This window comes from Pelodiscus sinensis, chromosome 4, assembly GCF_049634645.1.
Source record: "Pelodiscus sinensis isolate JC-2024 chromosome 4, ASM4963464v1, whole genome shotgun sequence".
In the NCBI taxonomy this organism is placed as follows: domain Eukaryota; kingdom Metazoa; phylum Chordata; order Testudines; family Trionychidae; genus Pelodiscus; species Pelodiscus sinensis.
Genome location: NC_134714.1, coordinates 103,758,645 through 103,775,777, shown reverse-complemented (window position 1 = coordinate 103,775,777; position 17,133 = coordinate 103,758,645). Strand labels below are relative to the sequence as shown.

At 42.4% G+C, this 17,133-nt stretch overlaps 1 protein-coding gene across 12 annotated transcripts in view; it reads right to left on the bottom strand.

Moving 5' to 3' along the window:
* GALNT18 (polypeptide N-acetylgalactosaminyltransferase 18) overlaps positions 1–17,133 on the bottom strand; it is a 938,084-nt gene that overhangs the window by 441,708 nt on the left and 479,243 nt on the right. For all 12 annotated transcript variants that reach the window (XR_012903608.1, XR_012903609.1, XM_075927905.1 and 9 more), the window contains one exon: positions 8,174–8,311. Coding sequence is in view for 10 of the 12 variants with exons in the window: in XM_075927905.1 (XP_075784020.1) it covers positions 8,174–8,311 (138 nt within the window). In the remaining 2 variants the exon portion in view is untranslated. The remainder of the gene's footprint in view (positions 1–8,173; positions 8,312–17,133) is intronic.

Here is a 17,133-nt window from a genome sequence, read left to right as displayed (position 1 = left end):
TTTCTGTGTGCAGAGTGCTTCTAGTATCAGAGGGTATATCTACACTACCCCGCTAGTGCGAACTAGCGGGGTAATGTATGCATACCGAATGTGAAAATGAAGCCCGGGATTTGAATTTCCAGGGCTTTATTTGCATAAGCAGGCCGGCGCCATTTTTAAATGCCGGCTTGTTCGAACCCCGGGCCGCGCGACTACACGCGGCACAGGCTAGATAGTTCGGACTAGCAAGCCATTACGAACTATCTGTACACCTCGTGGAACTAGCGGGGTAGTGTAGACATACCCAGACTGACTGGGAATGCATTACAGATGTCAGTGGAAGATATAGCATAAAGAGATACTGACAGCAAGGAATTTTTCTTATGTCTCAAAGTTACCAAAAGAGCAAAATGGTTTGTAATGTCATCACGACTTTGAAATGACTATGACAACTCATGTAACCTTTCCACGGTGCTGTCATCTTCATATTTCATGTTTAATAGTATTCATGTATGTTTTATGCTGTATTGTCTTGTTTGTAAATTAAATCCTGAACTCCTTACTCAGGTTTCTGAATAGTTGCTTGTTAGGAAAAAAAATTCATTATGTCAATGGGAGTTGAGCACCCTCAAAATCTAAATATAAAATTTATAAATGGATTAAAACTTAAGGCCAGATTAAAACTTAAGGCCAGGTATTACTAATGTTGTACCTTCCCCAACAAGCACTCCCTACAGCATGAAAGGGTGTAAACTGGCATAATACCACTGACTCAGAGAATTTTCTAAAACATCTTCTAATCACCTTACCAGGAGATGAACATTACTGAATAGCACCCTGACGACTCACATTTGCAATACCAAAAGCAAGAGAGTATGTTCAGGAGAACAGAACCCACATTGCTACAAGGAATGACAGATTTATTGAACAATTTATCCAAGAGTACACAACTCCATTTCTGAAAGAGCTTTCCCTTCCAATAAAAATGAAAGGCTCTCCAAAGAGTCTCATAAGACATTTACATTCTGAAGGACTTCTGATCACCTTGAACCTCTGGGATGTAGAATGAAATGAGTGAAAAATTTTAGGTCCTATAGAATTATATGAATAATTTATATGCATGGGATTTAAAGGAGCCACATCTTTTAGAAGGAGCACATATCCTATGAAGGTATAAATATTCTATAGACAAACTAGTCATCTAACAGCAATATGGAAAAGCTGTTATTAGATGACATATTTATCCATCATTTAGTATGCTTTATACACACATTCTGTGGAGTAATTTTATGTACCTATAGCCTCTCATCCAAGTTACTTAATTGTAATTAACTTAATTATTTTTGTTGTTGCTTTTTCTGTTGACACATTGGGACAAATTGGGCACACTGAGCAATGCTAGAGAGATGCAGAATAAACCCCACAACAGGGACAGCTCAGGGGACATTATTATTAATAAAGTTTCAAAAATGCTTAATGTCCCCAATTGAGATGGGAGCCCTATTGTGCAAGGCCTTGCACATGCTCCTAAACACAGCAAGACAGTCAGTATGCTGAACAGTTTACAGAAATACAGCAAGGCTATGTCTACACTGGTGCGATCTTGTGCCAGAGATATGCAAATGAGGCTAAGTGTGGAATATCGCCGAGCCTCATTTGCATACCTAATGAGCCACCATTTTTGCAGAAGAGGTTCTTGTGCTAGAAGGAGCTGTCTACACTGCCCCTTCTTGCGCAAGAAAAACCCTCTTGCGCAATGTCGCTACACTGATTATTTTCAGGAATAATGGCATTGCGCAAGAGGGTTTTTCTCATGCAAGAAGGGGCAGTGTAGACAGCTCCTTCTAGCGAAAGAGCCTCGTCTGCAAAAATGGTGGCTCATTAGGTATGCAAATGAGGCTTGGTGATATTCCACGCTTAGCCTCATTTGCATACTTCTGGCGCAACAACATAGCCTAAGTGCGTGAGAAAGGAAATATTATCCAAATATTACAGATAGAAAACTGTGGCACAGAGAGATAAGTGACTTCCCCAACGCCATACAGGAAGTCTTTGGCTGACCTGAAAATTGCATTCAGATCCCTGAGGGTATGTCTACACTACAGCGCTAATTCGAACTAACTTAGTTCGAATTACTTAATTCGAACTAAGCTAATTTGAACTAACAGATCTAGACTAAAAAACTAGTTCGAATTAGCGTTTTGCTAATTCGAACTAGCATGTCCACACTAAGTGGACCCTGAACCGGGCTTAAGGATGGCCGGAAGCAGTGTCGGCAGGGCATCAGAGGAGGACTTAGAGCATGGAGATGCTGTCTCAGGCTACCCGAGGGCTGCGCTTAAAGGGTCCCGACCCCCACCCCAGAAAGGCAGTTCTCAGGGGTGCCCCGCTTGCAAAGCAGTCCTGGCTTGGAGTGCCCGGACTACCCACACTGGGCACATCACAGCACTCGGCCATCAGACCGGCCTCACTTGCCGCAGGCTGCCATCTGGGGAGAGGGGGCAATTGGGGGGCTGCAGGAGAGCTTCCACCCCCAGAAGCCCGCAGAGCCAGCCCAGTCCTCCCCATTGGGGGCTCGTACCCCATTCCTCCCTCACCTCCTTCCACTTACCCTTCCCTAGCCCCTTTTCTTGATGTACAAAATAAAGGACAATTGTCTTCAAAAATGGAATCTGTCTTTATTGAACAAAACTGAGGGAGACTGGGAAAAGGAGGTGGGAGAGGGGAAGAGAGAGGATGGGAGAGGGGAGGGCAACTAAAATGATCAGCGGTTGGGAACAGGTCCCATATGAAGAGAGGCTAAAGAGACTGGGACTTTTCAGCTTAGAAAAGAGGAGATGGAGGGGGGACAGGATAGAGGTCTCTAAAAGCAGGAGTTGGGTGGAGACGGTGCATACAGAAAAGTTCTTCATTAGTTCCCATAAAGAAGGACTAGAGGACACCAAAGAAAGGAATGGGTAGCAGGCTTCAAACTAGTAACAGAAAGTTCTTCTTCACAAAGCAAATAGTCAACCTGTGGAACTCCTTGCTGCAGGAGGCTGTGAAGGCTACAACTGGAACAGAGTTTAAAGGGAAGTGAGATCAAGTCATGGAGGTTGGGTCCATGGAGTACTATTAGCCAGGGGGTAGGAGTGGTGTCCCTGCCCAAGGTTTATGGAAGGCTGGAGAGGGATGGCACGAGACAAATGGCTTGGTCACTGTCTTCGGTCCATCCCCTCCAGGGTCCCTAGGGTTGGCCGCTGTTGGCAGACAGGTTACTGGGCTAGATGGACCTTTGGTCTGACCCAGGACGGCCATTGTAAGCTCAGGGCTCAGGGTCGGGGGTCTCAGTGGACCCCCTTGATTTTCATGCACACCTGCTCCTGGGTGGCCAGGCTGGCAGCTCTCCTGCCCAAGCCGGCCACTTTCCTGTGCCTAGTGCGGACATCGTGGACGAGGTCCACGATGTCCGCACTAGCCCAGGCGGGTGCCCGCCTCTTGCGGTCCCGGGCAAGCTCCCGGGAGCCTCCAGCCTGGTCCCGGGAAGAGGGGGAGGGCTGGGGGGCATCGGGTGGCTGGCTCGATCCGTGCCAGGTGCAGCATCTGCTGGCTGGGTGCTGGCAGGCTTGCACCTGGCATGGGCACCATAGCCAGCCCGTGCCCCTTTAAGGGCTCCGGGGCCGGGAGGGGGGCAGACGAGTTTCCCTGGTGTTGGCCAGAGTGGCCACCAGGGAAACCTGGGGAGGGCTAGCCTCCCACTAGTTCGAATTAAGGGGCTACACACCCCTTAATTCGAACTAGCTAGTTCGAACTAGGCTTAATCATCGTAAAATGAGGTTTACCTAGTTCGAACTAAGCGCTCCGCTAGTTCGAATTAAGTTCGAACTAGCGGAGCGCTAGTGTAGCACCTATCAAAGTTAGTTCGAACTAACATCTGTTAGTTCGAACTAACTCTGTAGTGTAGACATACCCTGAGTGACTTAACTGCAAAATCATCCTTCCTTTCATTATTATTGACATTAGTGGCATAATGCTGCCATTTTATTCCTTTGCCAATACTGCTTCTTACTACTTTTTCTCTTTATTCAAGATTATCGCTATTCTTATGCTTTTTACATTGTTTGAATGAATAAACCTCTTCTCTCTTCTTGACTTATTGAACTCTTTTTGACTCATTTCTGCTACAGGTCTTCTCGGCTTTTCAGTGCCAGAGTGGATATTAACTAGATAAAACAGTTCAGTAAGTCCACACACTACTGTCCCAGAGTGTGTCTAGACTACATGCCTCCATCGACGCAACCATGTAAACTAGTTTAGCCAACATAGTCAATGAAGCAGGGATTTAAATAATCCCTGCTTCCTTAAAAAAAATGGCCACCACACTGTGCCGACAATCAGCTGATCCGGCACAGCGCGGCAATCTAGACGCAGATCAGTCGACAAGGTATACCTTTGTCAACCGCTCCTGTAAACCTTGTTTCACGAGGCATAAGGGAACGGTCGACAAAGGCTTCCCTTGTCGACTGCGCCGTGTCTAGACTGCCACGCTGTGCCAGATCAGCTGATTGTCGGCACAGAGTGGCGGCCATTTTTATTTTAATGAAGCGGGGATTTAAATGACTATGTAGGGTAAACTAGTTTACATGGCTCTTTCTACGAGGCCATGTAGTCTTGACACCCCCCCAAAGTGCACCAGTGGTGTTTTAAATTTCCCAGCATACACTGCTTTTCTGAGCTGTGGGATAGGTCCTGAAAGGATATTTCAAATAAGCTGGTTTAGAACAGCACTAGTGTGGACGCAGGGCAAAAGAACAAGACTTCATATGGTTAGTGTTCACACCTACTCCACTGGACTTAAACCAGTTCCATCATAGATGGTTTAGTTCTCTAAGGGTACGTCTACACAGCAGAGCAAAAACCAAAATAAGCTACGGAACTTGAACAATGCTATTTGCATAGATTAAGTCAAAATAGCTTAATTCAACTTTTGGTGCTGTCCACATAGCAGGAAGTCCTACTCTTCCTCATGAAATGAGAGTTATAGGAGTCAGAGCAAGAAGTCCTCCAGTTCAGCATTATTTCAATGTTATATTGAAATAGCTGCTTGCTGTGTAGATGCAGATGTCAGTTATTCTGAAATAACGCTGCTAGGTAGATGTGCCCTAATTTACAATCTTACACTGGAGCCTAGAAACACTTGAGTCTCCAGCTGACCAAATAAAGAAAAAAGCTATCAATTCAGATTTCCTTTTGTAATTATGCAGCATTTTAATTTTTTCCCATTACTGGCAACAAAATCTCCATTCTCCTATAAAACAAAGAAAACCAGATCTGTTTTATAAGTGCAGAGCAGTGATTCAGGGAGGTAAGCACTTCAATATTCAAAATGTGAATTAGCATCTGATTTGCATTTCCTGGCACTTCCTCCTTCTCCACAAGCTTCACAAACAAGTGGAAGAAAAGAAATGAAGAAAGAACAGAAGAGACAACCAAATACCACTCTCTCATGAGGCTATGTCCAGATTACACGGTTTTTGAAGGATACTGGAGGTATCCTGCAAAAACCCTGCCGTGTCCAAGGAACGTGTTTGCTTTTCTGCTTTTTTTCATGGAAGAGCAAATGTGCTCTTTTGGGGAGCCCTGTATACCTCGTTTCATGAGGCATAAGGGATCCACTGAAAAAGGAGGCATTTCTGCCATTTGGCCGCATCTAGGGCACATTTTGTGTAGCTTTTTCCACAAAGACGCTGCAGTCTAGACCTAGCCTCAGTGAAGATCAGGTGACAGCCTGTTTTTATTTTTTAATGCAGTGTATCTTGCAAGCCTCTGTAACTCTAGAGATGCTTTGTCAGACAGTCCATTATTTTCAGGAGTACATACAAGGTATTTAGTGGAATAAGACTTTCCAACCCTAACTCCCAACTAAATTATGAGGCCATTAGTGCATTGACATGCTGTTATCAATGAATTTTAGCAGGACCCTTGTTCTGACATACTCATAATAATACTTATGTATTGATCAAAAGTATCCTGAGGACTTCTATGTTAGTAACAGTGTGATGTATGAGCACTCATTCTTGCTATATACCAAGCTTATTTGGTATTGCAGCATCCTTTACTGGATGCTGAAAGGCACTCAGTAGAGTGAATATCATGGAAAGCCTGTTCTGTGCTTTTCATCTGTGACCTGTCAAATAAATGTTGAATTAGTCGAAGAAGGATGTGTCAAGTAACTCAGTTACTCCAACTTTGTATTTCCTTTTTCACTCACTTACTATTTATTTCTGTGATAAAAAATACTCCAGACTTCTATGCCTCACAGGAGAAATATAATCCTCTTTACTATGAAGCCTAATCTCCCCTAAAGAAATCTGAGCAAAATTCAGTTCTAATATAGCACAATTTCAGTCAAGTCACTTTCCTCACACTGGGGCCTGCCTTATAATTTTTTGGTGGGTTCTTCTTCTCTATGGGTATGTCTACACTACCCTCCTAATTCGAAATAGGAGGGTAATGTAGTCATACCGCAATTGCAAATGAAGCCCGGGATTTGAATTTCCCGGGCTTCATTTGCATAAGCGGGGCGTCGCCATTTTTAAATCCCCGCTCGTTCGAACCCCGTGCCGCGCGGCTACACGGGGCACGAACTAGCTTCCTAGTTCGAACTACCTAGTTCGTGCCCCGTGTAGCCGTGCGGCACGGGGTTCGAACGAGCGGGGATTTAAAAATGGCGACGCCCCGCTTATGCAAATGAAGCCCGGGAAATTCAAATCCCGGGCTTCATTTGCAATTGTGGTATGACTACATTACCCTCCTATTTCGAATTAGGAGGGTAGTGTAGACATACCTTATTTGATTTGCATGAAAAGCCAGCACTATAATTTCAATTGATCATGCAAATCAGTCAAATAAATTCCAAAATATCTTTCAAGTACAGAGCCATCCTATTTCCTAAAATGTGCTACTCTTGTAGAGGATTCCACTGGTTCTCCACAGAACCACACTGGTAAACTTTTTCCAACCAGGGTGTCTTCATCCAAAAGTTTTATTAAAGATCTGCATTTATTGGGGTAACATTGTGCTTCGAAAGTAGGACCTGAGTGCAGAGAGATTACTTTCATTCACAGGAGGCAGTGCAGGCTAGTGCATGAGACACTGGAGTAGGAATCAGGATAGGGGTTCTGGTTCTGATTCTGGTTCTGTCAGCAAGCTGTTCTAATCACTTCACCTCGCTGCACTTATTTCCCCTATTATTTATTGTTTCTCTGCTCCATTCAGGTTTTCAAGTCTTCGAGGCAGGCACTGTTTCTATGTTTTAGTACACTGGCCAAGCATAAACAGGCCCTGATTTCAACTGTGGCCAGTAGGAGTTAGTGTAACATAAATAATATGCAATAATATTCAAAGATGATGGTAATCCTTAGGTGCATACATATCTGTTTGAGCCTCTAGATACATGATTTTGATATTACAGTAAGGCACGTATATGTGAAAAACTAATTCACACAGACTACTTCACTACGTCTACACTGGCAGCTTCTTGCGCAAGAACTCTTTTGTGGAAGAGTTCTTGTAGAAAAACTCTTCCAGAAGAAAGTGTCTACACTGGCATGTGCTTTTGCGCAAGAGTAGATGCCAGTGTAGATGCTCTCTTGCGCAAGAAAGCTCTGATGGTCATTTTAACCATAGGGCTTTCTTGCACAAGAAATTCATGTTGCCTGTCTACACTGGCCTCTTGCGCAAGAACAGTTGCACAAAAGAACTTATTCCTAAGTGGGAGCATCAGTGTTCTGGCGCAAGAAGCCCTGATTTCATACTATAAAAAGTCAGTTTACTTGCACAAGAATACACGGCCAGTGTAGACAGGCAGTAAGTTTTTGCACAAGAGCGGCCGCTTTTGTGCAAGATCGCACCAGTGTAGACACAGCCCCTGTATTCACCATATTTTCTAGCCAACAGCTTTGTAGCTTCCCATAAATTATACAGCTGAAATCTTTCACTTTAACAAAATATGTGACAAGAACAAGAAAAGAAAAGGATGCATAGGAATGTATTTGCGTGAAGTACTATAGTACCACGGTCTCATCAACTAATCAGTCAGTTTAACTACTGACTCTCAGTTTGGTCTGGCTCTTGTCTGGAACTATGCACTGTGTGCATGAATTACCTCCACTGTTACTTTGTTTTTATTAATTAAGGTAAACAGTATCCTTACCACCCCATAGGCGATAGTGTCTGAGTACATTCTCATTTCTGGATACACACTGACAAGATACCACCTAAAGGTCTTGCACTGAAGTTTTTTTCTCAGGGCCTTCCTCTCAGAGATATCACCAATGTCAATTCCAGAATCCTGCACACATAAAAGGGTAAAAAAAAAACAGAAAACATAAGAGTGACATAAAAGCAGTTCTTCCTTGTATAAAACTGCCTCTCTACTGCCATGCCCACTCCAGTTAGGAACAGTAAAACAAGAGCCGAGGTCTCTGCTTGACGAACTACATTGGTGTAAAGTTATCCTGATGTCAATAGAAATGTCATAAATACTCCGTTCAAAGGATATGTGTATCAGTATAAACACATTCATATTCTAAGGGCTTCTTTCAAATCTCGCCGTGGTCTATGGAAAGACTCCTATTGACTTAAATGAGTTTTGGATCCAGACGTTAGTGAACACCACTCTTTGGTTTTCAGGCAATTTCCAGATCCAGAAATAATTGGCATAAGGTAGCACGTTTCCCAGGAAATAATATTATTATTGATGTTCAATTGTGGCCTATTAATGTATTCATTTTTCTGCCTATTTCTGAGCCTAGCTTTGTTGTATTATTGTGAGATTAGAATTCTTGATCACCTTTTTGAAACCTCAAACAACCTGTTTTATACTGTCATTAAAATTTCAGTTGATGTTTTTGTTAAAAGCATTTTCAGAATTTCCACCTCCCCTCCATTTATTATCTTTTACTTTTATGGTTAACTCTCAGCTGGTGTGACACAATTTTGTGGAGTTCATGAAACATGAGTTTCATAAAAGCCTAGAGGTGGAGCTCAATACTTTATCCCTTTAAAATCACGTAGTGGAGATTTTTAGAAAGGGATCTAAATGCAAACCCATGGCCACAGGAAGTAAAATTAGACATTTTACTACAAATTATGGCCTCGGATACAGTTCAATATAACAGAACAAAACGTATTATAAATAAGCTTGACAGAGAAATATTATGATCTGTTTCGTTAAGCCTCAGGTCTTGCTAAGTAGTAAATGCCCAATGCCTCTTCATTGTCTGCTAATAACAGGATTTTAAAATGCTGTTAAGAAATGCTGAATTCTCTTTCATTAGTATATCAAAAGGATAGCTTGATAGGATTTCAGGGTCTGACGTGCAGTCTGCTCTTTGCAACAGAGTGTCGATGTAATTAACACTATTCTGGTGCAAGAATATTTTACATAACAGGCATTTCGCTGACCGGCACTATAGTAAATTTGGTTTCCACACTGGCAAGATCTATTAAAATACCTTGCATCAGATTCAGGCCTGATGCAAATAGGTCAAACAATCTGGCAGAAATCATTCTATCCTTATATAAAACTGCCATTTAATTAACAAATTCCTGCTCAGGAACTTGAAGGAAGGTGCTCTAGGGCTTCAGCTTTGCACACCATATCTTACAAGTGAGTCTGAACCTTACCAGCAAAAACGTCCTAAACACTATGGAGGGTGTTTGGAGCTTCCATGTGAATGCTTTGGGTGCATCTCTCTGAACTGTCCATTTCCTACCTGTCAGATCACAGCTCTCTCCCTAGGTCATTGGCTCCCTCTTACCATCTGCCTTTGTGCCTACTCATTATCCTGGTGGCCTGGGATATCTCTTTTATCTAGCCAGAGCACTGTAAATTTACCATGTATATTGCTACTCTGCTGCCCTGCTATTGGTTTCCAGTGCATCCCCATGCTTTCTCATGCAGCACAGTATGCTGCAGTGCTTATTGCTCCTCAGACTGATGGGCACTCTAAGAAGTCATAAAGGGTACGTCTAGACTACAGGGTTTTGTCGACAGAAGTTTTGTCGACAGATACTGTCGACAAAGCTTCTGTCGACAAAGAGCGTCTAGACTACATTCAGTTCTGGCGACAAAGCAAGCTGCATTGTCGACAAAACCCTGTAGTCTAGACACAACCCTACATGCAATAACACCTTCTGTCCACAGAACTCTGTCGACAGAAGGCGTTATGCCTTGTAAAATGAGGTTTACCAGCGTCGACAAAACTGCTGAGTTCTGTCGACGTTATGTCAACAGAACTCAGCGGCAGTGTAGACGCTGGTATAGTTTTGTCGACAAAAGTCCACTTTTGTCGACAAAACTCGGTAGTCTAGACAAACCCAAAGATGCAGCTGGAAAGGAAAGCAGCTTGCACATGATACTCTGCTTTGGCAGAGGCAGCTTGATTGTAGTAGCAAGCAGCTGAGGATTTAGTGTCACTGGAGACATGGGGAAAAGTTGCGGACAAGTCAGAAAGAGAACGAGCGAGCAGACTGATAGTTAGTAATAATACCCCTGGCTCTGCTGCAGTGCTTCTCATTAGTAGGTCTCCAAGCTGTTTCCGCAAGATTTCTCCATCATTAGCCCCATTTTACAAATGGAGGTAAGGAGGCAGACAGAGAAAAGGAGCAATCTGTTACACTGGTCAGATGAACAGTTGGAACATGTTGGACTGAGAGCACTAAGGATGTACCACTTAACTAGGAGCGGTGCATGTTCTCTCCCCAATGTGTGTGAACTTTAACATGGAACAACCATGTGTGACAGAAATGACAATATCCTAGACAAACCTTACTGAACTAAGTTAAACCTTTTGACTTATGTGTAAGTATTTTAGGTGTTCATTGTGTTAAGATGGAAATATTTATGTACTATTGAGGGACTGTACAAAATTCCATGGAGGGAGGGTAACAATAGATCTCCAAGAACTAACACCAGTGGGGGGTGACTAGGCAAATTCACTTAGGCTTCCAGAGAGCGACTACCACTTGGAGAGAGGCTCACACATATACTGGTTCAAATTAGATTCTTCAGGGAGCAACAGTACATGGTTACCTTCCTCTGCAGCGGGTAAGGGTGGGACACTTTCTAGGACTATCTGGATATTATCACACTTCATCATTTCCCTGTCATTGCAGGGTCTCAGGCACTGGTGCTATTCACTCTCTGCCTATGGCACATAATGGTCTAGTCTCCTATGGGCTGTAAAACAACACTCTCATTACAGATGCTGGATGCTTTTGGTGGGCTGTGCTCTATAGGAAGTCAGAATAGATGATCTAACGGCTCCTTTTTGGCTTTTCTATGGTTCTCTGAGACTAGGGCTACGTCTACACTACTTCCCTCTTCTGCAAGAGCCTGTGCAAATGAAGCGTGGATTAGCATATTGCCGCACTTCATTTGCATAATTAATTAGGAGCCATTTTGCGCAAGAGGTTTTTGTGCAAAAATGACCCCTAATTAATTATGCACATGAAGTGTGGCAATATGTTAATCCATGCGTCATTTGCATAGGCTCTTGCGGAAGAGGGAAGCAGTGTAGACGTAGCCAACGAGTAGATGTTAAACAACTTGAGTTAAAACAGTAAAAGAACTCAAGTCTTTGGCCCCACTTAGGCCCCATAAGACATGGGAGTCAGTTCTGAGCCAATGGTGACATGAACTTGAGGAAGTAAGAAAATCTCTTACGTGGGGTTGAAAGACTAATCACTAACCAATGCTGTGATTGGAGTGAGGAAGTGATATCTGAAAAGCTTTTTAGGTCCCTTTAAGGTGCATCTACACTGCCCCGTGGGTCAAAATAAGACACGCAATTTAAGCTATGCAAATTGTGGATCTTATTTCAATGTTATTTCAAAATTTGGTGCTGTCTACACTGCACTTATTTTGAAATACATTGCTATTCCAAAACATCCCTTACTCCTTATGGAATGGGGTTTACAGGGACGTTGGAATTGCGAGCCCATTCTCTCTGAGAAGAGAAGTTAAGTAGACTTGCTTAGGCAGTTTGTGGTTTTTTGGTGGGGGGTATCACAATATAGTCAGGGGCTTCACATCCGAACCCAAGAGAGATGAAGGCCGAGCAGCTGGAAATCTAAGAGTGGCTGTCATTGCTGGATCATGAAGAGTGAATACAAGTTCAGTTGCCCTGAACTGTGACACCATGTAATCCTGAGACTGAAGCTCTGTCTCCATGCCCCTTCAGTCTTTAGTCTCTCTGCAGTGACCGCCTATAAGGGCACTAGCTACTGCCAACTGCTGTCATGGGTTCTGTATGTTGATATCTGATTGCTAAAAGTTAGACAGAACATTAATTTATTTATAGTTGTTACCATAACGAGTCACAAATTGTCATTATTATCCAGAGCCTGGCTCTCAGATCTTCTGTATTAGCCTTCTTCAAGAAACCCATGACAACATCTCAAAGAACTATTAGTAAATACTGAGATTTACTGACAATTACTACAGAACACGTGGGCTGAAATGACCTTCACCCTCTACTGACTACTCATTATGTCAATATGTCACCTCTGGGCTACTATCTCATTCTGATAGGGATTCTATGAATCCCTGATCTCACGAGCCCCTCCTACTTACCCCTATTTTAACATATTTTGGTTCATTTGCTAGCTTAGAGGAAGACTTCTTTGAGTGATCCCTTCACTTGGCACTTCTGAACTTTTGTTTTCATTTTAAAATGCTTCACTGAGTCTATTCAGCTAGATAGTTTATGCTATACCGCTCATCATGGTATTTGAGCACATAAGTAAATCTTTCAGTGCTTCAAACGAAAAGATTCCAAGACCATAGGCATAGTTTCTTTCCAAAATGAGGAAGCTCCCTCCTTTTAGCCTCGGATGCTTTGAAATATGTGAACACATTTGATTGAGGAGCTAACTGCTGTTCTGAGAATTACCCCGAGAAAAGGTAGATTTTACTGGGTGTTTGGTACTGTGGAACAGCATACTGCATGAAAAGCCCTGGCTGCTACAGGCGAACACATTTTAAGTCCACTATAAGGGTTCCAATCCCTCTATTTTGCATGGATATTTCTTTTCTATAAACATACATTATTATTATTGCACTTGTATATTGTTTACTCAACACTATGGGTACATCTACACAGCAACATTATTTTGAAGTATTTAGTCTGTGTTTACACAGCAGGCAGACATCTTATTCTGACTCCTGTAACCCTCATTGCACGAAGTTGGAGGAAGAGTGCTCTATTTCGAAATAAGTGCTGTGTAGCTGCTCCCAATTTCAAAATAAGCTATTTTGAAATAGATACGCAATTGACACAGCTCAATAAGCATAGCTTATTTCAACTGTATTATCTTGTTTTGTCCTTTCTTGAAACTAGCGGTGGCTTGTAGTTTATATTTTATCCTTACTGGGATCTTAGCATGAAAAAAGGAGCGATGGAGCTAATGCCTCTCAGTTAGATATATGATTTTGACATAATCAGTCCCCTACTTTCTTTGTTCTTCATCCCTTAAGCCCTGTGTCCTACTACATTCCTGCTAATCTGTAGCATGGATTTGAGTTTCTTCTTAAAGCAACTCAAAAATAGATGTTCTTTCTTTCTTTCTGCTGACATTTTTTCTGTACAAACAGCAGATTGCATCATTCCTGCCCTTTTGATGTAGAGAAAAAAATCTCCCACGCTAATGATGTTGGTTTCCCTGTCAGACAGATTTGGTAATGTGCAGATGGGTATAAGCTGGTACCATAGCCTCCTCTTCCTCTCATCAACAATACTGTTAAAAGATCAAATGATGATTTCATTAGGTTCTTTACTCACTTAGGTTTTTCCTTACTTAATTCTATAAGCCAGGATGGCTGACAAGAGGCGGGGGAGGGAGGGACGAGGGAGGAAAGGGATAGCTGCCCTATCCTGCTTTCTGAGCACTAGTACCAGCTCCTGTTCTAAGGCAGCCTATGTTTCAAAATAAGCTATTTTGACTTAAGCTATGCAATTGACACAGCTCAGTTTGCATAGCTTATTTCAAGTTAAGCCCTGCTGTGTAGATGCACCCTATGTGACCAGCCAATTTTCCTTTTCTTCCATACATTTCCTTTGTTTTGTCTTTTGTTTTACATTATCTTGTTTTGTCTTTTCTTGAAACTAGCTGTGGCCTGTAGTTTATATTCTACCCTTAATGGGATCTTGGCATGAAAAAAGGAGCATGCTTTGAAAAGGTGATTTGAAAGGGCCCGTGGTTCCTGACTTCCACTACTAGAACCCTGGGCCCTTTAAATCGCTGCTGGAGTCCTGGGCGGCATACCTTGGGCATCCCTGAAGGGCTGGCTGGGGGAGGCCCCCATTCCACCTGAGGCCCTGCCATTTACAGAGCATAGAGCTGGGCCCTCTTCCATCTTGCCAGGGGCCTGGGAAGTCTCTTCACACCCTTGCTGCAAGCTAGAGTATCTCTAGCAATGAGAAAAATTTAGTGTACAGACTGGAAGTGCCAGAGAGATGGAGCAGATTCCTGATTCATGGAGTCAGCCTTGAACCCAGTGGCACATGCACATCAAGCTGCTGCGAGGTGGCTTTAAAGTATTCAATTGGTTTGGGATCCCTAATGAATTTTACACCAGTGCCAGATTGCCACAATGAGCCTAACTCAATTATGCTCCCTGCTTGCTCCTAATATGTCCCAGATGCCTCCTGGGGTGTCATATTTTAAATATTTTAAATTTTTATATATATTTGTATTGTGTTTTGTTTTGTTTTTTGTAAGCCACCTTGACTATTTTAAATAGACAGGTGGGGTAAAAGTATTTAAATAAATAAATAAATAAATAAATAAATATGCTTAGAGTGGGAAGTTGCAGGTAGGGTTGCCAGATGGTTTAACCAAAAATACCAAACAACCCCTCTCCCCCCTGCCAAAAAAAAAAAAAACCACTGGTGAAAAATTCTGTTGAGAAAAAAAAGGGGAAGACCAAAGTTTTTGAGCAAAAAACAAAAAAACAAAAAAACAAAACAAAACCCCACCAGCACGGCCCCTTTAAGAAATGCCTTTAAGCCTTTTTGGCCCTAACAGGCTGCCAGTGGTCATCTGCCATCTTGTCTTCCTGCTCTGGGTCAGACTGCTCCCCTGTGGAACCAGGTAAGCACCCGGGATTTTCACCTCCTGGCCAGGAAAAAATCAGAAAATACCAGATGGACATTTTAGGTGTCCGGTATTTTCTACATTTTTTTACCAGACAGGAGGTGAAAATCCCGGACTATCTGGGTCAATACCCAACACCTGGCAACCCTAGTTGGAGGAGCAGGGCCACAGCTGGCATCTCTCTATACAAGAAGATAGTTCCTCACTGTCAGAGGGATTTGCTGTTAGCTGATGGAGGGCCCATAGCTCCTCTGAAACCTTCACATCCAATCCCAAATCACCGGTAGGTTCAGGTTTCATGAATTTTTAACCACAGGAAAACTAGGAAATTGCCTACTGTTAAGATATCAGGTTTATGTTATGTAGCACCCAGACACTCCAACTGAGACACAGTATGTGCAGGGATGGATTAAAGGGGTGGCTAGCCAGGCAGCTGCCCGGGGCGCCAACCTATGGGGGGTGCCTGATCCAAGTGGTAAGGGGTGCCGTGTGCCCAGGGGAAGGGCCACGCATGCACCGCGCGCCCACTGTCCGGGGCGCAAGTATGGCTCGGTCTGGCACTGGGTATGTGCTGTACATATACATAGTAAGAGACAAAAAGGGTTGGAGAAAGAAAGGATTTTAGTCCTCTTTACAGATGGGATACTGAAACAGAGTAACCTTAATTTGCCTGGTCAAGGTTTTAGAGAAAGTTTGTAGTTAAATTGGGATTTGAACTGCAACCAGCTGTGTCCCAGTTGAGTATGTGGATTACTTGGTAATCTGAAGAGGAATTTAAGAGATACAATGCAGATGTGGATGCTGTTTCCATGCCAATTACTGTCTGCCCCCTCCTCCCTCCATCATTATATTTCCAGAGGAAACTTTGCTTTGGTGTAAGGCACTTTCATTTTATACTAATTTTAGCTAACATGACTTATTTTCTTCTGGTAGTGGCACTATATCTTCCTTCCCTCCCCAAATGCTCTGCTCATAATTCAATCAAATCAATCAAACCAAACATCCTTACCCTGCCCAGCTATCTGTGATCTCTAACTTTCGGAGGAGCTCCACAAGACAAACTCCCATTACTGAATGGGGAAAAGAAACTGTCTTTTCCTAGCTAGCATTATTTTTCCAGTTGTTATGAAACTAGCTTAGGCAATGTACATTGTCTTCCTTCTACCATGCAACAGGACAAATTATGTGTTTCACTGCAGCTGCAAAGAGATAGATGGAGGCTGCAGCAGCAAGCAAATAGATTCATTTAAAAGAATCAAGGACTAATATGAGAGGCCAAATTCTACCTTTGGTTACGCTAGGATAAATCCAGAATAACTTCAAAAAATTCTAGTAAGTTATAACTATACTTACATCAGTATAACTCAGAATAGAATTTGATCCTAACTTGGGACCAGCTTACTCACATGAGCAAAAATCACTCATGCAAATAAGTGTTTGTTGGATCTGGGACCATAATGTGTTTCCACACATCAGTAAAGGAATGTCTACAAGAGGATGAACTTACCTAGTAATAAACAATATATCCAATTTTTAACATTTAAAAAACTTTTTCTTTATTTATTTCACAAACAAATAGAGCAGCATGTTGTGATGTCTGTGACAAACACATGCATTTAAGGCTATGTAACATAGCTAAAAAAACAAGAGTCTGCTTTCACTAATTTGGTTTCCAGTGTTTTTATTATTGTTTGCTTTTTTCCCTTAAGTGTTACATACAGTAACATAAGTACAAATATAACTTCCATATAGATATCTAGAGCCATGAAATACACTTGTTCTATAAAGGGATTTCCACTGGATAACACCGAGATCTTGGAAAAAGAAAAAGAAAAGAAAAAGAACACCTCTTTCAGCAAGTCTGTTAGAAATTTAATGTTTTCATATTCTACAACTGGATTTCACTCTTACAGAGGTAAAAAGTATATTAGTCAATGAGATAGACACATGAATTTGAAGCTGAAGAGCAGCTCCGTGTAAGCTTGAAAGCTTCTCTCTCTCTCTCTCTCAGGC